Here is a 25,148-nt window from a genome sequence, read left to right as displayed (position 1 = left end):
GGCAGCGGATAGACATCTTTACGAGTTATCTTATTGAGCCGACGGTAATCCACACAGAAGCGTATTGAGCCGTCCTTCTTGCGTACTAATACTACAGGAGACGCCCAAGGACTCTGGGAAGGCCGAATGACGCCACGATGCAGCATATCGTCGACTTGCTCGGTAATTATTTGTCGCTCGGCTGCCGACACGCGGTATGGTCGCTGGCCTAATGGTGGATGGGAACCAGTGTGGATGCTGTGAGTGACGGTCGCCGTACGTCCCAGGGATGGTTGGTCGCAATCAAACGACGAGCGAAAATTCTGAAGAAGCGCGAGGACTTGCTGGCGGTACGCAGGTGGCAGATCGGCGTCCAAGGCCGATTCAAGAACGTCTGATGACGACGACGACAATGATGATGATGATGAGGCGCACAGCAATGAAGAAGTGAGGGCGTCGAGCTCATAACAGGCCATGTCGTCGGTAGTATCGAGAATGTGAAGCGGGTCAAGGGGCTGAACACGACCAAGGGATTCTCCACGCAGTAAGGTCACAGGGGATTGAAGCGGGTTACACACAAGCATAGTGGATAATCCAGATACAGTGTTGAGGACGGCAAATGGTAGAGGGAGAGCCTTGCGACGTAGAAAAATAGGCGATGGTGTAAAAAGCACCGTAGCGTATGGCGCGGCGGAGCAAGATACGGGCACAAGAACCGACATTTCAGGTGGTATGTTTGTATCGGAGACAACCGTGAGCTTGGCGGCCTTACTTTCAGAAGGGTCAGGCAGCGAGGCTTCGGAAAGCGAGAAAAGCGCCACTTCGGCCCGAGCACAGTCGATGATGGCCCGATGGTGAGACAAGAAGTCCCAGCCAAGAATGATGTCATGTGAACATGAAGGAAGCACGAAAAATTCAACAACATAAACAACATCGGCAATGAGCACTCTAGCGGTACATTGAGCGAGCGGCGCTATATGCTGCGCACTCGCGGTACGCAGTAGCAAACCAGACAACGGCGTGGTGACCTTGCGGAGCTTACGACAAAGCTTTTCGTCCATAACAGAAACCGCAGCCCCAGTATCAATAAGCGCAATTGTGGCGGTTCCTTCAACCAAAACGTCCAGTAAATTGCGTGGCGACTGTGCAGGCCTTGTAGAAGTCGCGAAGCTGGCAGTTCGTGCCTGCAGAACTGCAGCGACTAGTTTCCCTCGCTAGGTGACTGGCGACGACGTAAGGGGGAAAGCGAGCGACGACGTGGTGACGGAGAACGATGGTTGCCGAAAGGGCGTCGAGAAGACGGCGGATACTCTGGGTCGGGATGCATGGAATGGCCGGTAGCATCGTGGGAATATCCATACCCAGGCGTTGAGACAGCAGGGTTAGTAGGTGGCATGCGACGATGGCAGAAGCGCTCGACATGGCCGGCGAAACCGCAAGCGAAACATATGGGTCGGTTGTCGCGTGTGCGCCAAGGGTTCTGAACTTGGCTTCGAGGCGGAATAGGAGGCGACACGGGAGTAGGCACTGCTTGATGTCGCACTGTCGCAGGAAATGCGAATGTCGGCGGCGCAGGTCGCGCGGCGACTGCGGCATAGGTCATAGGTGCCGCCACGGGAGGACATGGTTGAGCCAAAGGTAGCGAGTCGGCAAGTTCCTCGCGAATGGCTCTCCTAATGGGAGTGGCCAGAGATGTGTCAGGCTGTAGGGGTCGATCGCTGAGAGGCAGCATAGACAGTTGGCGCGCCACCTCCTCACGAATAAAATCCTTAATCTGAACAGAGAGTGAGGATTCTGGCGAGGAGTTGGAGGGAAGCGTGAGGCCCGAGAGAGAGTGGCCGGGTGCAACAGCGCTGCGCGCAAGGACCCTCTGGCGACGCAGCTCATCGAAGCTCTGGCAAAGAGTGACGACAGCTGTGACAGATGAAGGGTTTCGCGCGAGAAGCATTTGAAATGCGTCGTCCTCGATGCCCTTGAGGATGTGCTTCACCTTGTCCTCTTCAATCATGGAAGAATCGACGCGGGCACAAATATCGACGACATCCTCTATGTAGCTGGTGTAGGTCTCGCCGGGCTGTTGAGCGCGCTGGCGTAGACGCTGTTCAGCACGGAGCTTTCGTAAGGCTGGGCGGCCGAAGACTTCCGTGAATGCTGCCTTGAAAGCGGAACAGGTTTGGAGGTCCCGCTCATGATTACGGAACCAGAGGTTCGCAACGTCAGCAAGATAGAAGATGACGGAACGTAACTTCGTCGGGTCATCCCACTTCTTGTTCTCACTGACGCGCTCATAGGTAGAGAGCCAATCTTCCACGTCTGTCTCACCGGCTCCGCTGAAGACGGGGGGGTCCCGCTGCCGCTGGACGGCGCCGCAAATGATGGGCGCGGCGGAAGCTGCAGGCGGATTGTCGGTAGGCTCGAGCATGGTAGCGGCTGAAGCAGTCGGCAACGTTCGCCTGCGAACTTCCAGGGTGAGGTCGGGGATTGCAGCACCTTCCACCAAATGTGATATGACGATTTATTAGACGTCTCACGCAATCGAGGCAGTCCACGAACGCTGATGGTGCGCACAGCGACAGAAGCAAGGGCACTTCTTCCTCTTCTTCACTACACTATGATCACTACCTAGATTCTCTTGTGTGTTGCACCATGTGGCGTGAGGGAGGCGATGTGCGAATGTAAGGTTTGGTGTAGTGTCTTTACAAACACTGTTTCCCGTGCGTGTAGGAGAGGTAGGGTCGGTAAGAAGGGAGAGACCGGTCTGTTGCGTTGCTAGCCACACCCGACGTCCTTTCGGTGTCGTGCTGTTAACCCCAGGCCGTATGCGGGGCGTTAAAGTCTCCTATGACGAGTAAGGGGCACTTGTTTGCTATGCGCTTCGCAAGAGTAAAAAGGCATTCGAAGTTGCTTTGTAGGCATTTAGGGTGGCTGTATACATCTAGGACGAAGAGACTATTCTCCCGAGCGTGTTGTGACACAAGCTCAATTAGAAGGTGATCAATGTATTGAATCGCTAGGGAATGGGAGATGGTGGTGATTGAGCGGCTGACTAGAAACGCTACCCGAGTGGGCGGGGGGGAGGTGGGCAGAATAGGAGTATAGCCGGGTAGGGTGAGTGGGTTGGAGGCATCCTGCAGGCCAAGGATGGCGGGTCCCGCAGCACAGGACAGCAGTTGGTGGACCACATGACGCTTCTGGCCAAAGCCCCGGCAGTTCCACTGCCAGAGTGTAATATTACGGTTTGGAGCTGCCATCATGAGAGTCGATTGGGGGGTTGGGAGTCGTAATAAAACGGGGGGGGGGGAGTCGTGAGCTGTGGTAGGGATAGATTTGTCCTGTCCTTCAGCTGCTTTAGGCTTCTTACATCTACTTGGAGTGGAATCCAGTTTTGTGAGGTGGGTTGCGTAAGAATTGAGCCGGCACTCAAGATCGCTATAGCGGTCAGAAAACCCTTGGGTTAGCACGTCGAATCGGTGATTAAGAGCAGCATTGTCTTGTGTTATGTGAATAACCACGTCTTTGAGGATTGCATATTCCTGGTTGATGCGAGTGATAGCGTCTGGCAATTTTGCCTCAAATCGAGCAGCAAATCACTCTAGCAGGGTTGGAATGTTGCCTAGTGAGAGGGGGTGGAGGGATGTGGCGTCGTGCATGGAGTTGAATTTGTAGAGGGTTCCGTGTCAGCCTGCATTGCTGGCGAATCAGGAGAGGAAGTAGGGTTGGAGTGGCTGGGCAAGGTATGGTCGTTGGGTGGGTTAAGGGGAGGAGGTTGAGGTGCGGTTGGAGCGGGGGTAGGTGAAATGGAAGATCCAGTGGCAAGAGCACTTATCGGGGCTTCCAGTTTGGCGATGCATTGCCGAAGAGCGGCGGCTTCTGCTCGGGCTGCTGTAGCTTCTGCTTTGGCCGCCGCTGCCTCCTCTTGGAATTTCGCCAGGGCGAGTTGAAAACTGGGATTCACTGTCATGGATGTCGTGTGCTTGTTAGAAGAAAGGGGCGTGTTCCAGGCTTGTTTCACTGGCTCTGTCCAGGCTTGCTTGTGTTGGTTGGGCTCGTTGGGTCAGGATGAGAATTGGTGAAAACAGTCCCTGGGTGGGACCGATTCCAGCAGCTGCGTTTTTGGGTGGCTTGGCTGTTTCCGTGGCTGGTGAAGGTTTCGTCCCTTGCACGATCCCGTGCCGGTAAGGCGAATGCTGTGTTCCACAGCGGGGGCAAACTTTGGTCTTGGGGCTTGGGCATACGTCGTGACGGTGACCCGGCTGTCTGCAATTGGTACAGGCATCCGGACTGACACGGTATAGGGTGCAGCGGTGGATGGCTCCCATGTACTTGATGGAGTGCGGGAATGCATTTGCGTCGGAGGTGATTAGGATGGAGTGCGTCTTTTCCATGCGTCGGGCTGCTAGTATGGTGTACTCCGGATTTCTTCTGACCAAGTCTTGGTAGAGTTGCGTTGGGGTCTCGTCGTCATAGGCGTTTGTTTGACTCCTCTGATAGCCCCAGGTGGGGGTGCCCCGTAAGCCGTGCAAGAGTAGGTTTGGTCTCCAGTTGCGAGGGAGGTTAGCGTCTTGAGAGTCTCGGCTGTTGGGAAGTGTGTTGTTGCCATGATGAAAGTATTGTTGGTTGGGTGGGTGCGCAGGCAGAAGTCGTCGGGTAGAGTGATTCGGAGCTGGGTCTGCACTGCCTTCGTAAGTCGAGGTGTTGGGACGTCTAGAAGTCGTAGTTCACCTCGCGGGCGAACGACCACTCGATAGCCTTGTGTGGGAGTGGTGGAAGCTGCTTGCTACGCTGCACTGTGAGGCGCGTCTCCTTGGTCGCAGGTGGTAGGCAGGCCGGCGTCTTGCGGGTGGCGGCTGCTGCGTCGTGCGCCGTTCCTGGCGTTCGGGTTAGCTGCCTCGGAGGTAGCGTTGCCGGAGTGGTGAGGTGGTTTCGGCGAACTGGCTCGGGAGGCGTAGGCTTTATACAGCACTGGTGTCCATTGGTCTTACTGGAGCTCTTGTGCGGTTATGTTGTGGCCTTCAACCGTTACTTCCATCATAATGGCTGGCGTCGCCGGCAGTGTCGGCGGAGAGGTAGAGTCCGGGTGAGGCTTAACTGGGCACCTGAGCGTCTCGGTCCGATAATTGTTCTCAGCACAAGAAAGGTCGGATTTCGCCCGGAATGGGCGGTTTCCCTGTCTTCCTTAGGCACTTAGTGGCCGTAGGAGAGATTGGGTAGGAGCAGCACGTACCGTTTGCTGGAGCCGACGTTGCAGGCATCCGCTCGCCTTGGCCCCTACGCGGCGTCTCCAAGTGTAAGAGGAGTTAATCTCCCCTCCCTTAGATGGCGGCCAGGAGCCCTTGGGTCCTAGCGGCATCTTCGGCTTGATGCCTGATGACTTGTAGTTGGTGCTCGCTGTCTGAACTGAGCAGCGCGGTCTCCCAATGCTCCGCGTTCGTATGTATGTTGTTTGGCCCCTCCGTAGTTGTGGCAAGCCGAGATTGTGTGTCTGAGGTCCACCCGCTAATTTCAGTCTTTGCATTTATCTGAGTAGAGCTCTGGATGGCAATGATTATAAGCGATCGGGTTTGGGAAGGTGTTTGTTTGTAGTAGGCGCCATGGTGTCGCCTGCTGTTTATTTAATGAGGAGTGTGGTGGAGGGTAATGCTGCCTCCCTAACCTGTAGTGTTTCGTGATTTCATTATAATTGACCATGCGGTCTCTCTCCGCACTCGGACCTCGCGTTGTTCTTCTCCTGCTCGGATCGCTAACTCTCGAGCTAGGATGTGTCTGGTTTCGTTGCCCGAGAGGCAGGAGGTGGGCGGGCGTCCATATGACACGAACGTCACGCTCCCTACAAAGTTACTCATCATTCTTAGCGGCCTCTTTTGAGGACCCTTCCCTTAGCGAAGTTATGAAGCGCACTTTTAGATTCACTGATTATGACGCTGGCCGTTGTGGAGGCGAGCGCCAGCGCTATGGCCGCTTCTTCCCCGATTTCCGCTTTTCCTGTTTTAGTGGTGCCGCTGGCAAGCGGGGAGTGGCCCGCTTGATTTGAGGTGATCACTCCATGTGTCGACCGTCTGCATATTCCGCCGCGTCTACATAGACCACGTTCGCATCGTTTTGAAACTTCTTCTGCAGTGCTTTCGCTCTTGCATTCCTCCGCTCTCGGTGATGTTCGGGGTGCATGTTTCTGGGTAATGGGGATATGACGATGCACTCTCTGATTTCTCTCGGGATTTCATATTTATCCCCACGTTGTCAAGCGTAGTGATACCGAGCTTGTGCAGGATGTGCCTTCCCGTGTTGCTTTGCGCCAGTCTTTCGTATTGTGCGATTATATTGTTACGGGGATGTTGGGAGTAAGACTGGATGTATTTACAATATATACACAAGTAGGGTTAGCGTGGTCAAGATTGGTGACCAGCAACAACACGCAGCAGCCAGTGTCTCTCGATCTTCTTCGTCTCTTGCCTCCTATCCTTCCGTAACAGGACTCCCGGGTGCTGAAGCGCCGTCTCGGCGCATGTCAGGCGAAGAACTGCGATAGAAGTATGGCTTCAACCGCGAAACGTGCATGATGTCAACTGGCGTCCGACTTAAGGACGGATCAAACTGTAACGGCGAGATCTCGTAATTGACGTCGTTAACTTGACGTAGGACTTCATAAGGCCCTGTGTAGCGAGAAAGAAGCTTCTGGGAGAGACCGACACGACGACATGGTGACCAGAGGAGCACCCAAGCACCTGGGGCGAACTTAACATCGCGATGGCGCCGATCGTACCGCTCTTTTTGTATATCCTGAGAGGCCAACAGACGAGATCGGGCGACTTGACGCGCCATGTGAGCGCGATCGATGATTTCACGAGCGTACTAAGTTGTAACACGTGGCACAGAAGGTAGGATGGTGTCAAAAGGCAATGTAGGGTCGCGACCATACAAAAGATAAAAGGGTGAATATCCTGCGGTGTCATGTCTGAACGAGTTATACGCGAAAGTGACGTAGGCCAGCGTGGCGTCCCAGTCGCGGTGATCATTGGAGATGTACATCGACATCACCTCTGTGAGTGTTCGGTTGAGACGTTCCGTAAGACCGTTCTTTTGTGGGTGGTAGGCGGTGGACAGCTTATGCTGTGTGGCACACGAGCGGAGGAGGTCGTCAACAACTCAAGACAAGAACGAGCGGCCGCGGTCGGTAAGTAGCTGTCGAGGTGCACCGTGGTGGAGAATGACGTCATGGAGGAGAAAATCTGCGACGTCAGTTGCGCAACTAGTCGGCAACGCCTTGGTTATCGCGTAGCGTGTCGCGTAATCGGTAGCGACGGCGATCCACTTATTTCCTCTAGTCGTCGTCGGAAAAGGGCCAAGCAGGACAACGCCAACGCGATAGAAAGGTTCAGAGGGAACTTCCATTGGATGGAGTCGGCCGACAGGTGGCAGGGGAGGTTTTTTCCGGCACTGACACAATTCGCAAGTTGCCACATAACGACGCACAGAGCGCTAGAGTCCTGGCCAGAAGAACCGGCGTCGTACGCGGTCGTATGTGCGCAAAACTCCAAGGTGTCCCGCCGTGGGGCCGTCGTGAAGTTGTTCGAGAACGACGGATCGTAGATGACGAGGAAGGACAAGGAGAAACTCAGGGCCCTCAGGGTTGATATTGCGGCGGTAGAGGATGCCGTCGTGCAGCACGAACAAAACAATAACGTCGTCAAGATAGCAAAGACAGGTGGTCCATTTGTAGCCTCGCACAAGGGAGTGCATCATTCGTTCAAATGTCGCAGGAGCATGGCATAGGCCAAAGGGCATGAGCCTTGAACTGATATAAACCATCAGGTGTTATGAAGGCAGTCTTCTCGCGGTTCATTTCATCAACAGAAATCTGCCAGTAGCCGGATCTAAGATCAATGGACGAGAAGTATGTAGCTCCGTGCAAGCAGTCCAAGGCGTCATCGATGCGTGGTAATGGGTAGACGTCCTTGCGCGTGATCTTGTTTAGATGGCGATAGTCGACGCAAAAACGCCAGGTACCGTCCTTTTTCTTCACAAGGACGACTGGCGAAGCCCAAGGACTGGCTGATGGTTCGATGACCCCTTTTTGGAGCATTTTGTCCACTTCTGGTTGGATTACTCTACGTTCAGCATGTGATACACGATAGGGACGCTGACGAATAGGATTCATGTCTCCAGTGTTGATACGGTGGTGAACAACAGATGTTTGGCCGAAAGGGCGGTCGCCGAAATCAAAGATGTCGCAGTACGATTCGAGCAGGAGACGGAGGCCCTTGGCCTGAGCAGAGGTGAGGTCAGGTGCAATCATTTTGGCGAAGTCATCCATTGAAGAACCAGAGCTGTGAGCTGCAATTGGTGCTAATAATCCACTCTCGGCATCCATTCTCTCAATGTCAAATTCGGACGTGCTAGAAACGCTGGCCAAGAACATGCCGGCCGGAAGCACTTGAGGGCACAGGCTGAAATTCAGAAGCGGAAGAACGACGTCATTATTATTAACCGTGATCAGCGTATGCGGAACAGCAAGGTTTCTGTTCAAAAGCACGTCGACGATGGGGCGAAGCACATATTCACCGTCAGGAACCTGTGGCTGTGCGGTCAAAGCGACGTAAGTGACTGCCTCGGGTGACAGACGCACATCTTGAAGCGAGCACAGGCGCGGTGCTAGGAGCATCGGCGAGTTGAGGCAGTTCCAACTAAAGGACGCCGGTTGCGCAGTCGATGAGAGCATAATGGTTGGATAAAAAGTCCAACCCAAGGATAACGTCGTGAGGGCAGTTGTCGATCACAGCTAAGAGAACAGAAGTAGGGCGGCCGGCTATACTTAAACGTACGGTACACATTCCGAGAACAACCAGCACGCCGCCGTCGGCCACACGAAGCACTTGTGCAGCGGCTGGGGTGAGGACCTTCTTTAAACGTCTACGTAGGCTAGCACTCATCACAGATATGTGGGCTCCAGTGTCGACGAGTGCTTGGACAGGTACGCCGTCTACTTTGACGTCAATTAGACTTCGCTTTGGGGGCACAGACAGAGGATTTGCTGCAGTAGTTGTCAATGCAGCACCACCTCCGAGGGCTGCAGTTTTTAGTTTTCCGAAGGAACGCGGTCGAAAGCCACAGGGGACGAAAGGCGACGTGGCTGCGGCGAACGGGAAGATGGGCGACGTGTTTGTGGTGAACGAGACTGGTGTCCGCGAGGCGATGGTGAGCGACCGTACCACGTGTTCCTGGCAGAGTTGTCGGCACTGTTAGACTCGGCGGAGGGCGAAACACGTGGGAATTACCATCAAAACAGTTCAGGTTGGTGGGCGTGCGAGGTGCTGAGGGCCACGAGTTGCGACAGTATCGGGCGACATGACCAATACGGCGACAGCGTGAAACATATCGGCTGGTCGTCCGCAGTTCTCCACTCAGTCGGGTTGCGATAACGCGGAGAGAAGCGTTGCGGTGGGTCAAACAGAGTAGAAGGGCGTTCGTTGGCTCTGGGGTTGGCGACAGCACAGACAGAACGTAAACCAATGTTTTCAAGTTCCTGGCGAACGATGGCTTGAACGAGAGGAACTGAAAGAGGGGTAGCGTCAAGGCGACGTGAACAGAAAGCTGCGGGCGCCATCGCTTCCAGTTCACGTCGAACGATTCGCACCACATCCTCTGATGGCGACGCATGCTGCTGTGTAGGCTGATCTTCACACGTCGACGTTGCGGCAGTATTGGGGAGTCTGGCGAGTGGTTGCAGGACGCGGCGGCTTTTGGCCTGCTCGAATTGTCGGCACTCTTTCAGGATAGCATCAACTGAAGAACAGCCTTTGCACATGAGCAGATTAAAGGCGTCGTCAGCGATTCCCTTCAGCACGTGCCCGACCTTCTCAGCTTCAGTCATGTCGCGATCGGATTTACGACAAAGCGCCAGCACGTCCTGGATATACGAAACATAGGACTCTGTGGAGGATTGGGCACGGGAGGCGAGTTCCTGCGTTGCGGCAGTCTTACAGCCGGCTGGTTGGCCAAACAACTCTTTTTGCTTCTCTTTGCATTGGTGCCAGCTGGTCAGCTCCTCTTCATGGTTTTCGAACCACACCTTTGCCGTGCCTCTTAGGTACAACAACACGTTAGCTAGCATAAGCGTAGGGTCCCATCTGTTGACTCCACTCACGCGTTCGTACATGGCCAGCCACTCTTCAACGTCGGCGCCATCGGTCCCACAGAAAGTTCCGGGATCCTTGGCTTGTACAACAACAACCGATGGGGACGACGACGTAGCTGGCGACGGTGACGTTGGAGGCGGCAACGACGTTGAACCCGCGTGCTCACCGTCAGTCATGGTGGGGACGGTGATGCGACGTCCGCTGCGGAGCTCCGTTTCCAGCCTTGGTACCCAGCACCTCCACCAATATGTTACGGGGATGTTGGGAGTAAGACTGGATGTATTTACAATATATACACAAGTAGGGTTAGCGTGGTCAAGATGGGTGACCAGCAACAACACGCAGCGGCCAGTGTCTCTCGATCTTCTTCTCTTGCCTCCAATCCTTCCGTAACAATATGACCCTCAATGAGCTCGTCTGGCGTGCTGTGCATTTCTAACGCTTCGAACTTCTCGTTAGATGTGGTGATCGGTAGGCGAAGGGCTTGTTTATATGCTTTTTTGATGATTCACTCTATCTTTTGTTCTTCCGCCACGTGTAACTTGAGGTATAGGGTCACATACACTATGCGCCTGACGACGAAGGCTTAGATGAGCCGCACTAGGTTGTGTTCTTTCATACCGTAGTTTTTGTTGGCGATTCTTCCAATCAACCTGATGGTTTGCTGGGTGCTGTTATCCAGTATTCTTATTGCTTCTCCGTTATGTCCGTTATCAGATATTCGGAGTCCCAGTATTGTAAGGGTACCTGGGGAGGTACCTGGGGAATTGGGTGACCCCCTACCGAGATTATGATGCTGGGCCGCCCTTGATTGCGCTTACGTGCTCTGCTTGTAGGTCTTTAGAGTAGGAGCTCCGATTTTCGGGGAGAACATTTTAGGCCCTTGATCTCCACGTATCTCTCTACCGTATCAGTGACTGCTTGCTGTAAAATATATTCTATGTGGCCATTGCTTCCGCCCGCCACCCATAGGTTGATGCCGTCCCCATACAAACTGTGCTGAAGACCTTCGATGCGTTCCAGTTCTGTGGGTAGGCCGAGCATCGCCACGTTAAGTAGGAACGAGGGAAGCACCGAGCCTTGTGGTGTTCCCGTGTTGCCTAGTTCTATTTCTTCGGATTTCGCGCTCAAGAGACAATCATTAAATTACTCGACATTCTCCTTCGAATGCGGTGTTACTTCTTATTAGTTATTTATCCCAACCGCAGGTGGTGGGTTCCAGTGCCTTAATTGGCGCTACCTTAATTACTGTGCCTTAATTTACCTCGTCCTAATTAACACCAAAGGATGTGGGTTTGACTCCCACCAAAGGTTGTTGGTTCAGTGCCTTAATTAACTCTATAATTATTAACTATGCCTTCATTAACATCGCCTGAATACCAGAGGTCGTCGGTTCGACTCCCACATAAGCTCGAGGTTTCGACTCCCAGCGAACGTGGTGGGTTCAAGTGCCTTAATTAACTGTAACTTAACACGGCGACGACGCGGACCCACGCACCATCAAAAAATTTCAGTGAGCATTGCTTGCTTACTCTTAGAAGACGTTGATGACAGTTACCACACACCATCACAATTGTTGCGTGAGCGCTTGAATATAGGTAAGACAAGATGCCGGGCCAGGTAGTAAGTAAATTACTACACCGAGTCATCATCGTGTACGATTTCGCTTCGACGAGATGGTTTTAGTTCAAGGACGTTGAAGATCGACTGAACGATGAGACATATAAGGCTCTCGCCTCAATAATTCAATCTATAGCGTCTCGTGAGGTGGTCAAAATGCGTCCTTTCCGAAAAAATCGTCAGCCCTTCCACTCCGTGAAGATGGATGATAAGCGACGCTTAAGAAATTGAGGGTATACGTACCCGTTCAGAGTGCTGAACGCAGGCAGTTTACCCTTGATTAAAGATTCCTTGCACCTACCGAAAACTCTAAATTCACCAAGGTCTTCTCCACTAGTAGCGTAGCGTCGGAGCGGATCACAATGATGAGGGACAAGTTGTTGTCGAACCAAAAACATTTGCGTTAGGTGTGTCGAGTTTGCTCGGCGGCGTGGTTAGCAGCCTCCACTCGCCATGGCCGCTTGAATTCTTCAAAATTAAATTGCTTCAAAATTAAGTCTGTCCGTCAGGTAAGACAATGAATGGCTCATACCCCCATAAACGCGGCCTCCACATTACGACAACAGAAGAGAAGTGAAATTCTACGCTGGAATGATGAGCGGAAAGGCGCCAGCTGTGGAAGACGACAACGACACACCCGTAAGCAGTGGCACGAGCGCGTTGGCGCTGTTGCGTTGAGGGGCGCCAACAAGCCAGCTTTGGAAGAAGATAACGACGCTCGAGCATCGTTATCTTCTTCTATCATCAAAACTGTCATCATCAGCAATGGCGCGATCGCGCCATTGCTGATGATGATAGTTTTTCCACGCGAGCGCCACAAAACCCCATCTCCTAGCCATTGACCGCTTCGACGTCATGGCAAGATACGCGAAGACATGGAGACTGCAATGCGCGCCGGAGAAGTCGGAGCTCCTCATAATCGAGAAGCGCTCACGAGGACGATGAACAGCCCAGACACCATCCATCCACCTGCGAAGAGGCCCTACTGAAATCACCAAGGTGGACAAACTTCGTATTCTCGGCTTACACTTACCAAAAGACGGGGATGGTGGATAGGCCATACAGAAGGAACAACACACGACCACGCAGATCTTGCGCATGATGTAACAGATTCCCAGCTGGAAGAGGGCACTCAAGGAATAGCACTTGATACGACTAGTGCAGGCTCTGATTGTGAGCCTCATTGCGTACTCGGCACCATATTTAAATTTCAGCAATGCGAAAGTGGAGGTACTCGACCGGCTGATAAGCAAGGACTCGGACTCCCACCCGGACCGGCTACATTTCGTCTCGAAAAGACATGAGGGTACAACAATCATAGAGGCCCACCTGGTGAGCCAGAAGGAAAGGCTACAATGCACAATAGCGGGATGCAGCGTCTTGGAACGTCTTGGATATTTCGTAGGGAAGGCCAGCGCACTGATAAAAATCCGAACACGAATTCAAGAAAGTACGCAAGTGTCACTGATTCCGAGGAACATGCATGCACCCGAACTTCCACATCAGACGCGACAAGGCCGAACGCAGGCGCCCGTGAGAAAGTATGAGCACCACCCCAATGTCTTGTAGGTAGACGTGGCCTGCACCACAAGAAGCACCACGTTCGCCACCAGCATAGTCGACAATCAGAGGACCAAAATACATGCGTCGTCGGTTTCCAGAGCGAGCACTACAGAGGCAGAGGAACTAGCGATAGTGTTAGCCTTCAGGTCGAGACCACACTGGGAGTGCGTCATAGTTCTGACGGACTCTCAGACGGCATGCAGAAATATTTACATGACCAAAATTTCAATGTCCGCACATCGCATTCTGAGTGGAGCGCACCAGCTCTTACCATACATACAAATCGTGTGGACTCCGGGGCATGAGTCCTTACGCGGCAATCAGCAGGCGCACGCCTATGCCCGAGCGCATGCATACCGGGAGCCGTGAGAGGGCCTCGCCGAGCAGTTTCATCCCGAGTCCATACCATTAACCTACACGCACATTCTACAACAGTCTCGCCTTTCAAGAACACTATCACCGCCTAATGATGCTCTGACGCGAGAGGAAGCCCTAATATTGCTAAAACTCAAAACAAATACATATCCACGGTTGAGTCTCTACCACACCATATACCCGCACTGCGATCAACGCGCAATGCTTTACCACTTGGTATGGGCTTGTGGAAGCACACCACAGCTCACACCCATAAACACACCACCACAGGATACTGAGAGGCAGCGCTGTCCAGCTCCGTTTCGACGGGCCAGCTCAACCTGGTCAACCGAGTGAGCGGGGCAGCTAAGGCCGCTGGACTCCTGGACTGAGGTGAACACCCACTGCAGAGCGGAGGAGCTACCTACGCTCGTGCGCTCTTTGGCATAAAGTCTCTCTCTCACTGGCTGTACAACGTATTTGCTGGAAATCGGCAGCAAAGGTGGTCCAAGAACGAATCGGTGTGCTCAGGGGTTTATCCAGAAGTTTGATTTAGGGGGGGGGGGGGAGGTCCAGAACGCGGGGGGGAGGGGCGGGGTGTGGATGCGAAGTTAGTGGTTATATATTTGTTAGTGGTTATACGTTGTTTTCTTTGTTTAAGGCTCAATGCTTTCTGTTGCCACAAATGGTCACGGAAAAGCTGCTAATTAGCAGTTGTACACTAATTGAACATTTAAGCACACATATTAAACCACATGTTACAAGGGCGTTCGTCCTTGTCGGTGCATGCCAAGCTGATGCTGTTCCGCAAAAAATACTACAGCGAAGGTAGAGACAGGTGGGCACAGACAGGGGGGCTGGAAGGAATGCTGTATAGAAGGCCAAAATGTGTGCCACGTTTTGCGGGATTATAAATTGAATACTATATTTAAACACCCATGACATTCTGTCACCACGTTTAAAAATTGCAAGAACATAAGAAACAGCCTTCAGAGTTTTCATTTGATAGCGCAAAGTTTATTTTTTTATATGCAGGAGAAAGCACAGACGTTTTTCAAACTAAGTACAATATCACTTCGCACGAGAAAAAAAAACAATAGATACGGATCAATTGGATCTTAAACAACACAATTAAAATATAACAACTAAGAACAAAAAGTATATATGCGCATCATGGCCGCTATAATCCGGCACACACAACATCCAAAGAAACTACTAGGCCAAGCGGGGCTGCCACATTCACAAAATACTAATAATAAAGAAATAGGAGGACGCTTAACTTCGCGTTTAAGAGTGGAACGCGGTAGCGTTATCGGGACCCGTTCGCATCGCATTTTTTAGTCGGTTTCACTGCCACACAACGTGGGAAAGCCAGCTTACAAAGACCAAGCTTACACCGATCCCCTTAAGGTCGGCTTCACTTTTAAACAGCAATGCATTGCTGGGAAGACGTTTTACAGCGTAAGCTGTTATGGGCTTATTCCAATAGCCGTTTCGGTTCGCGATGGTGTCCGCCGCCGCCGAACTGTAACCGATATCGCCGGAAATGTGAAAAACAGTACCTGATCTCTGCCGGGATCGAAACCAGGCCCACGGCGCGGGAGTGGGATATTTTACCACTGAGCCACGCAAGCGCTTGCTATGAGGCAGAAGAAAAATGCCCTATAAATGCGCCCTAGGCAGGCAGGCGCACCGGCGCAGACGACCCGTGCTTCCACCAGTATGGTGGCGCCATCTAGGTAAGGCAGCGCAGCGGAGTAAGGCAGCGAAGGTAAGGCCAACGCAGCGTGCGCAGGCAGCAGACAACGAGATGCGATTCAGAAAGAGCGCCCAATAAAAAAAAAACGCGATCCCCAGCCTCCGCCAGTATGGTGGCGCCATCTAGTTAAGGCGCCAGCAAACGCAGCGTGCTCAGGCGCAGACGAGGCGCGCAATCAACGCCCTTCCGATGTGAGATGTGCGCCACGTATTCTGGATACCTCTTCGGTACACGTTATGGCGTCTCCTCGCAAGGTACGAACCGCTGCTGAAGAAGCGAATCGTAGAGCTACGTGCGCGGCTACAACCAGGCATCATCGGGCTTAGGATACTGCTGTGCAGAGAGTATTACAAGCCGCAGCTCGCCGTCGATGCCGGACAGACAGTTCAGATTGTTCTAGTCAAAACGAGGCGAAGAGACTGTTGCGAAGACCCTGGTGTGCGTGGTGCTGAAATTGGATCTACTCTTGAGGCACTCCGCCAGTTGACGCTGTGACTGTGCTGCGTGTGCCACGCAGGCCTGTGACTTTTTTTCCCAGGGGAAATATAAGTCGTCTAATATTAAATTGTGAAGGCCCTAGGACCTTTTTGTATTATTTTATTAATTGTTTGCTATTGCCCCGAGGCGTGCGCGTGTCCAAAACGCTTCAGGCAGGCCAAGTCCCAACTTGACCTGCCGTAGGCTCCCTACCCTGCCGAGGATGCGAGCGCCATCTGGATAAGATTTTCGCAAGTAGCATATCCGAGAGCGCATGGTGGAAATGCTGGTCAAGGGGGTTTGTGTTTGAGCTTCCTCGCAACGGAATTATGTTTTCTGTACATACAAATAACAGTCCGACGCCACCATGTCAGTAAGTTGTTAAATCGTACTTTACCACTTTCCTGACAGATGTCACTGTCAAAATTCAATTTTTGTTCATTAACATGTTGCACCACGCGGAGGGCCTGCTCGGTCGTGGTGGTTCGGGATGATTTTCTTCGCCACGGACGCCGACATTCACGCCGACACCGACGCCGGATTTTCTACAACGCGAAGAATGTCGCAGTTTCACCCGAAAGGCGAAGCATCAATTGCCATAGCAAATTAGTCGAGAGCTATACGGAGTAAGGATAGTAGGTTTATCAGCTGTATAAACTTGGACAGCAGCAGCATCAACGCGCAGAACTGTTGTCGACGCCGTCAGCGTTTTGCCCGCGTTCGGACCGAACGCGCGCGGCGTTGGTGACTGTTGCCTCAGGCGGCGGCTGGGAGGTTTTCGACGAGATCAGCCGCGGCCAGAGACGCCTACTTCACGCCCCCCTAATTTAATTTTTACGTAATTTAATTTTTACGGACACCGCCAGCGTTCGGTGCTATTGCGAGAGCGCACTCTCTATCGCTCTCATTTGCTCTTTCTCTCGCCAGCCACACCCCCCTCCCCATGGCCTTTTGCGCCACGGAAGACGTCGCGTTTGCTCTCCGCCGTGCGTTCGCTCCGCGTGAAAGCGAGCGTACCTCGCGTGCTTTCACGCGCATATACAGCAGAGAGTGCGCGGCGATAATTTTAGCACCCTTGGACTCTAACAGAACCTCACGGCGACGACGATGCGGATGGCAGAGATCCGCTTGGAGTGTCTATATAATTGCTATAGCAATAAAGAAAACTAGGACTACACAAACTATAGAGTTGCGCCGTGTCACTTCACGCACGTATCTAACATACCCGAGGCCGTTTTTTGGCCCACATCAGGTAGGCTCGGTGCACAAACTGCAAATACTCCTCCTTTTCTTCGTCTCTTGCGTTCCAAATGTTGGAGATACTTGGAGCTTCGATAGAAATTTTCATCAGCGCGTCGACATGGGCCGGCGTCATGCGACATTTATCTGCTGTTAAGATCCTGTTCATGGTGGAAAAGCTGCTTTCAACGGCAGCAGTTCCTACGGGATGAAGCAGTATCTTCATTGCAGCGGTTGACAAAGCAGGGAACAATGCTTTTCTCTCGACCCCTCACGAAAGCATTAGCAGCGCTTGCTGTGAAGCCAGCTGTCCAGGATACCGTCTGTATATTAAATAGTCGGTCAACTTGTCCTCCTCTGATGTCGTCTTCCACACAGGCTGAAGTGTCGCACTGTCATCTGCGCGCTGAAGATCGAAATTGGGGCCACGTAGAGTGCAGATCCTCACAGAATAAATACTTCTTAAAGCGATTACCACAGTGCATGGGAAAAGCGTAATCTTTTTCGAGGATGAGTGCCTGTCTGTAAGAGGGGAGGGGGGCGGGGTCTGGAATAGTTATGTGGGGATGTTGTCGGGATCCTCCGTGAGGGGGGGGGGGGGGTTGTTGGGAGGGGGTGTATAAATCCCTGGTTGCGGTGCCCCTGATTCTCCTTCAAAGAGCAGCGAGCTAACTTCGTTAGCAGTGACAAAATTCTAACGGTTTTTAAGAAAGCACTGTATTCATTTTAGAAGTTTAAAGTGGATGTTTATTAGAAGTATATGCTGACATACCTCCTCAAGTGCCTTTGTAAAATCTCAGAAGAAGCAGTCGACATAAGATGATCGGTCAAGAATACAAGGCAAGTGGTGAGTAAAATGCTCTAGCTAAGTATAAGACGACACGTGGTTCTAAAACCATGTTGTGCAGATTTGAGGAAGGAGCGGGTTCCACGGAAAGAGATAAGCTTTGAAAGTATCGAGTGTTCGAGTAATTTGCCTTAGGTGGGGCTAGCAAAAGAAGGCGGAAATATAAAGGTCAATTCATGTTCCTGGGTTTTGAGATCGGAACCGCTTTCGCAATGTTCCGTTCACTTGGGAGAGCAGATATGTTTAACGATTGCTGAATTATATGTATTATATCATTGAAAAAACATGTTAAGTATTTTTCATAAACTTGCTATTCGCATTGTCATATGCAGGAGAGAAATTAGATGGTTATCATTCAACTAAGATAGTGATGCAAAGGTACTATACAATCGCTTGTTACATTGGGACGTAGTCTTCACGTATTGCTTTTAGTAAATTTGTATTGGAGGAAGCGGGAAAATAATTAAAGAATGTGTCATTAAGTAATTTTGGACACGCGGTGAGAGGAAAGGTCGAGGTGGATGAATTTTCTAAGGTTGTTAAGTGATTTGTTGATGGGTTGATTATTTCCCAGAATTTTTCGGCCTTAGTGCTGATTATAATCGGTAGTGTAGATGGCATAAATTGATCTTTCGCGATATTTAGTGCTGATGTGTATGTGTCGGATGCAGTATTGCAGGCTTCCTAACCAGCGATGAAAGCTTACAGCTTCGCTACCTTACCACGACGGTTATTTTCGTCCAAAAAGCTACATTTATGAGCTAATAAAGCTACGCACATGAAACGTTAGATTAAAACAGTTCCTAACATTCAACACATTTGTGAGCCAAGGACGTTTTTCAGGAAACCTTGAGAAGAAGCATTTTACATTTTTGAGCGCTTCAAGTTCCATTACGAGCACTATTGTAAAAAATGCAACACAAACGATTTACAGGAAAGGCACCGCATCACATTATAGACATAAACATTCTTACACCTGGTTTACTTGTTTTGTAACATATTTTAAGCGAAGTTCACCCATGTATTTCTTCTGTAATACATGGGTTTAATACATGTAAGACGTGTAATACGTCTTCCTCGATTTCACAGTGAACAAAAATTCCGGCTCAACCCATCTTGCAATGGCTGTGGACGTTACTGCGATTAGTATTGAAGCACTTTAGCGACATACCGTACTGTTGACGACATCTTTAGTTACAATCTGCAGTGATGATTCAGCGATTTACATTGATATGGCTATATGCGACATACATACATCTATAGTCAATTCTCGTGACGGCGTAGAACAACACAATGTCGAAAACGTGACTTCAAAATGTTAACCCTTTATTGGAAGAATCTGAGCCCAGCGATTCAAGTAGCACTCAAAGCACAACTAGAGTGTACTAGTGTGGGGGATTGGGTCCAACGCAGGACCCCCGCTGAGGCTTTTTTTTATTGAAAAGTTGGTGGCGCCACCGTCGCTTTCTCCCGAATGAGCGGCCCCGTGCGCCGGCCGCACGCTTATTGGGTCGGTGACCCTACCGCAGCTGCATTGAGCTTTGACAGGCCGATACTCGGTGGTGGTAACACTGATATTAATCCTCACCGATCTATTGTAAATAAAAAGAAATTGGTGTGGTTTAGCTTTGGTTAACCCTGGTTGATAGCGAAAGCTTTACTGCTCTGGCTAGGCCCATTGTCGAGCTGTGGAAGAGGTGTGGATGCGCAATGATATACAGACATGTTTGGAATGAATACAATGTTTATTCATGATTTTTTTGCCTGTGAAGACACTGCGGTGATCAGTATAACGTAGTGAGATTTGGTTGCAACTCGCAGCCGGGCCCAAATCTACTCGGCCAACGATGGCAATGTGGCCCATGGCAAATGGAAAAAGAGTGGCGGAAAGAATGCAAATGACGCAACAACGACGGTGCGTCGAGCAGACGACAGTTACTCAGCCCGTGAGCTCGCCTCAGCCAATGAGCGCTGCCGAAACAGCCGGAGCCAACGTTTATTGGCAGGAGATTCAGAATAAGGCGACGGCAGCGCCGCCACAATTTCAAAGTTTTTGCTTCACCCTCAGCGCTTGCCAAGGCGTCTGCTCGACCCTCTCCCCCATTCTAGTATACTCTAGCAGAACGATAGCGTCGAGCTCAGTCGGCGATCGTCGAAATCTGATCTGCGGGTCAAGCGTTTTGGCTTTTATAAATGACTCGTCAAACGTGCCAGCGTAATCGCTGGTGCCCGCATGCCTTCCAGAAAGTACTACACAAATAGTGTCACGTATACAATCTCATTACAAACGTTGGGCGAGAACATACACAACAGATAGAGTGAATGATGACATTGGAGCAAGTTTCAAATCAAGGAGGGGCTCCGAGTGCTGAGCAATAAATTTAACTTGTTAACCGTTGAAATGCCGTCACCAGAATAAAGGACAAATAGTGTCAAAGCCGCCGGTTTCAAGACCATCATCCGGATGCTGAAAAAACAAGAACAAAAACTAATACAGATGTGGTAAAGAAAAATCACAAAAAACAAAGAAACAATTCCCAGAGTTCGTTGTCGCTGGTAGAAAGACTTAAGGCCTACAAAATTGACTTGTGTGGGTTTACAATCAGTCTGGCAAACAGCTCTTGTTTCACGTCACGCATAAAAGAACGGACCTCCTTCCCTCGATAATGTTGAGGTCGGCATGGCGAATAAGCTGGATAATTTCTTCTGTGAAGATGGCGATGATCTCATTGGGCAGCTGCACTATTGATTGCAGTAGAAGTCTTCAGGAAGTTCCTTCGAAACAGGTCCCGTGTTGTCAGAGTGGTCTCGCGGTTTTCGAACCACGTCCGGGCAGCGTCGTGCAAAGAGAAATAGAAGTGCCGCAACTTTTTGTCGCAGTTCCAGTTGTTAAACGTAGATACCTTTCCGTTAGTCTAGAGCCAGATTTTCGTTTCTTCAGTCGATGATCAGCGCAACGTCGGTGGTTTCCTTGGTTGCTGTAAAATGACCGGTGCAGACGACACTGGGGTGACCATCCAGGTCTCGGGTAGAAGTCCGTCCTCCGGCGGCAATTGTTGTAGCCTCCGGCTTGGTAATTAGAGATCGTTGGGAGAGGCATTCGGCCTGCAGGGGACACACAAATAGGCTGCTGCTGCTGCTGCTGCTGATGATGATGACCACATTGGCATGATGACGCTGGCAAGACGAGAGTCGAATGAGGAAGCTGGAATGTCGACGATAGAATGACGACGGCCCGATCACAACCATGGCCAAATGCGTAGTGGCTCAAGCTAGTAGAAAATATGGGTCATTCTGTCAGCATAAAAAAAAGCAGGACCGACAAAGAGATAGCTTCAAAGTGTCTCATATAGGCAAAGAACTGTAATTGCAATAGCAAGCAAGAACACCCTGAATAATAAAGGGTTCCAAGTTTCCATTAGAGTTAGCGTGGAGAACGCTTTTGGTGCTGTAGGCAACTCGTTTGTGGATCCTCGAGGGCACATGATAGTTAACCATGGCAGGGTAGCTCAGAAAGTTTTTCACTGGCACAATATGGACATAGCCTATTTCGTAGATAATGGCAATTGTAATTTTTTTTCTAAATATATGGGGTGGGGGGGGGGGGGGGTAAACAGAGCAATAATTTACACTTTTCTCGCAATAACATTTCTTTTTCTTACGCAGGTATTCGTGTGGTTTACAACTTCAGCAGGCCCAGCGGATGCCGCATTGTCTCGCTGAAAGTCCTTTGCGCTAACTGCAGCGTGCCGGTATACAAAGAAGTTATGGAAAATGAAAAATATAGCATTGTTACCACTACTTTCATTGCCAATGGAGGCGATGGCTTCAAGTTTCAAAAATCGGTTAAATGGAAAACTGAAGGTAAGGTCGCAATCAAAGTCCTTTTAGTACTACTTTATTTATTTCTATTTATTTTATTTTATTTTATTTAGAGAATACTGCTGGCCCAAGAAATGGCCCAAGCAGGAGTGGCAAAAGTACATAAAAATAAATTCAAGCAACGCGTACAAGTATTAGTATATAACAAGATCATACACCAAGTAACAAAGAGCAGTAATAAATGTAAAAGCTGAAAAATGAACAATAAAAAGACACGAATCGTGAAAATATCAGCAAATAGCAGCATAAAAAGCAGGACAATGCAGCATAGCAACACAATGATATATACAGTTGTTTACGCGCTTGAAACACAACCAAATTGCCAAAAGCGTGTCACATGCACAAATGCATGAAAAAGAAAGAAAAAAGAATTTTTACGAAGCCGTTACTGCAGCTGACGAGACACAGGATAACCGAATACAAGAAAACCGTTAAGTGTAAGAATAAATTCACCGTACATTAATGATAGTGATCCCAAGGACATATGTTCTAAAAAATCAGCATTAGATAAGAGTGAAAAAGGTAGGTTGATCCAATCTTTTATGGTGCGTGGAAATAAAGAACATTTGAAAAGGTCAGTTTGGGGTTCATAAGGTTTTACAGAGTCAGCGTGACGATGCCGTGTTGTACGTGCTGTAAGTGGTTTTAAATAAGGTTCTGTTTTTATAGACAATACATTCTGTATTTTTCTTCGGAATTGTAGAGTCAGAATGTCATGCAGTGTCATTAAACTAGAGGGAGAGCCACCTGTGTGATATTTGGAACACATGAACCTGACCGTTGTACGCTGTATCATTTCAAGAACATTGATGTTACTTTTTGTATAGGATCCCAGGCAATAAACTTCCCATATATGTAGAGCTATCGCTACATTATTACTTGTAATTATTATTGGTAAACTTTGCACGACTTTCTAAATGTTCCTGATTTATGTTCCAGGTGTCAGTGCTACCGATGCTTTGCTTGCATACATAAGAAAGATATCGCCACTCAAGACTCCTGAAGAAGGCCGGGTGATCACACTAAACCTGCCACGGAAGCCAGGAAATGAATCACTGACATCTGCTACTACAACTTCATTGACTACACAGGCTACATTAACTTCATTGGAAAGCAGGATGACTCGAAATGACTGGAGGTCTATGAGAAGAAATTTTCTATGGTGATGCCTATTTTGCGCAGTAAGACACCACCCTCGGATTGTTGTAACCTAATAGCACATTGATACGCCATCTATGGTCTTTGGCCATAAATAAAAACAATTCGTTGGCCCTTCCACTCCGTGAAGATGGTTAACCAACGAAGCTGAAACGTGCGGCCCCAGTGTTTATCACTAGGTTAATCCCGAGGGTTCATTAAAGTATTTCCCAATTATGAGGTTACACACACGTTCGGCTGTGACGGAGAGAACGACCTCGTGACGGTATGTGCGCAGTCGGCCTTTGTCGCTTGCGTTCGATGTCTCGAGTTTACTCGGCGGCGTGGTTAGCAGCATTCGCCCGCCATTGCCGCTTGCGATTCTTCGAAATTAAATTGCTTCAAAATTACATCTGTCCGTTACGTAAGACAATCAATTGCTCATACTCCCTTAAGCCCCTGTAAACGCGGCCTCCCCATTAAGACGACAGAAGTGAACTTCTACGGTGGAATTATGAGCGGCAATGCTGCCAGCTGTAGAAGACGACGATGAACGCGGGAGCAGTGGCAAGAGCGCCTGCCGAGTATGAGCACAAGCGCAACAGGCGGGGCGCCAACGAGCCAGCTGCGGCAGAAGACGACGACGCTCGAGCCAATGCGAATGATAGTTCTCCGTACACAGGCGACTTCGCCTAGCCATATACCATTTCGCCTAGGCATATAAAGCTTCGCTTTAAAAATTGGCTGTTCATAGCTGTCTAGAACGACAAACTTATCTTGAGGAACTAGATTAGGATACAAAAGAGCCCCGTGCCCGAGCGAATTCTTTTTGCAGCCTTGGAGTGTCATTGCACGAATTTATATTTAAAAATGCACTTGTCTCTTCTCTACTTGTAAACATTTTCACAGTCCTACTGCATTGTCCACCCGTCCTCTGCGCGCCGCACTGAGCCAAAGCAGCTGTAGTGGTGCCAGCGCAATTGAAGTGGCGACTACGTGGAAATAAAATTCGGAAATTTATTATTGTAAATATGGGAAATTTATATGTCTACAAATTGTTCCACATAAATTGTCAAATTCAGCATGGAAATTTCGTTGCAATGTATACGTTCAGAGCGCCGAAGGTATAAGCATATTTCAGTGTCATAATCAATGAGTACATAATATTAACCATGAAAGAAAGAAGTGATGACGTTGGATTGAATTCTGGGGTCTTACCTGCCAAAACCACGATTTGATTACGAGGCACGCCGTAGTGGGGGACTCCGAATTAATTTTGACCACCAGGAGATTTTTAACGTCCCCCAAATGCACGGCACACGGCCGTTATTGCATTTTCCCCCATGGAATTGCGGTCGGCGCGGCCGGGATTTGATCCCACCACCTCAGCAGTGCAACACCACAGCCGGTAAGCCTCCACGGCGGCTGAAGAGTGAAGTCGTGTCTGTTACGTACCACCATAAGGCGGGAGGCATACCTCCACTCTGACACATTCTAGATGGCGTATTTGACTTTGCAAATGATAAAAATTCTTGCTTTGTCTGTGAAGGTGATCTAAATATCAATAGCAACTTGAGTTGGGCGACTTGGTCCATCTGGACAGGAACCGAAAACGAACACAACAGGGTCATATTTAGTCTAATGTTCAGAAACGGGTTTCAGAAACCCTACGTTTCTGAAACACGCAATCAAAAAGCAAGAAAAAAGAGAATTAATGCAGGAGAAAAATGTGCCAGCAGAAGCAAAACGAAAGCAGAAGATAAACGGCGTGACGCTGCAGTGTCAGCGCAGCGTAACTCAGTGTAACCAAACTCGTGATAATTTTTTAGATAAACACCTGTACTTTTTATTTTGTTGGTGTAATTGACATATTATTAAAGGGGTTGTTCTTTCAATAATTTTCTCATTTGGCAGTTAAGCGCTCGTCCTATTGCTTTTGTTTTCGGTTCCCTTCATCGTCTTCTCCAGCCTGCTTCAAGTTATACTTTATATATAATTATACTTTTATTATAATTTTGAAATAGCAATGCTGCCATCGACATCAATAAAACAATTTCATCATCTGCTTTCTTGAATGTTATTGTGACGCGAACCCGCGTTACGATAACTACATCTACTGCAGTTGACCTGTTCATCATTAGTGTTGCAAATAGCACAG

General features: G+C 49.9%; 1 protein-coding gene across 6 annotated transcripts in view; it reads left to right on the top strand.

Annotated features, from left to right (window-relative positions):
- The window catches only part of LOC119454594 (protein 5NUC), a 201,575-nt gene extending 178,228 nt beyond the window's left edge, over positions 1–23,347 (top strand). For all 6 annotated transcript variants that reach the window (XM_049666903.1, XM_049666902.1, XM_049666905.1 and 3 more), the window contains 2 exons: positions 21,638–21,835; positions 22,793–23,347. In XM_049666903.1, coding sequence (XP_049522860.1) covers positions 21,638–21,835; positions 22,793–23,019 — 425 coding nt within the window. In that variant the 3' untranslated portion in view covers positions 23,020–23,347. The remainder of the gene's footprint in view (positions 1–21,637; positions 21,836–22,792) is intronic.
- The last annotated feature ends 1,801 nt before the right edge of the window (positions 23,348–25,148 follow it).

Source organism: Dermacentor silvarum, chromosome 5 (genome assembly GCF_013339745.2).
Source record: "Dermacentor silvarum isolate Dsil-2018 chromosome 5, BIME_Dsil_1.4, whole genome shotgun sequence".
Taxonomy (NCBI): Eukaryota; Metazoa; Arthropoda; class Arachnida; order Ixodida; family Ixodidae; genus Dermacentor; species Dermacentor silvarum.
The sequence above is the reverse complement of the archived record's forward strand: the minus strand, read 5'-3'. Positions and strand labels throughout refer to the sequence as shown.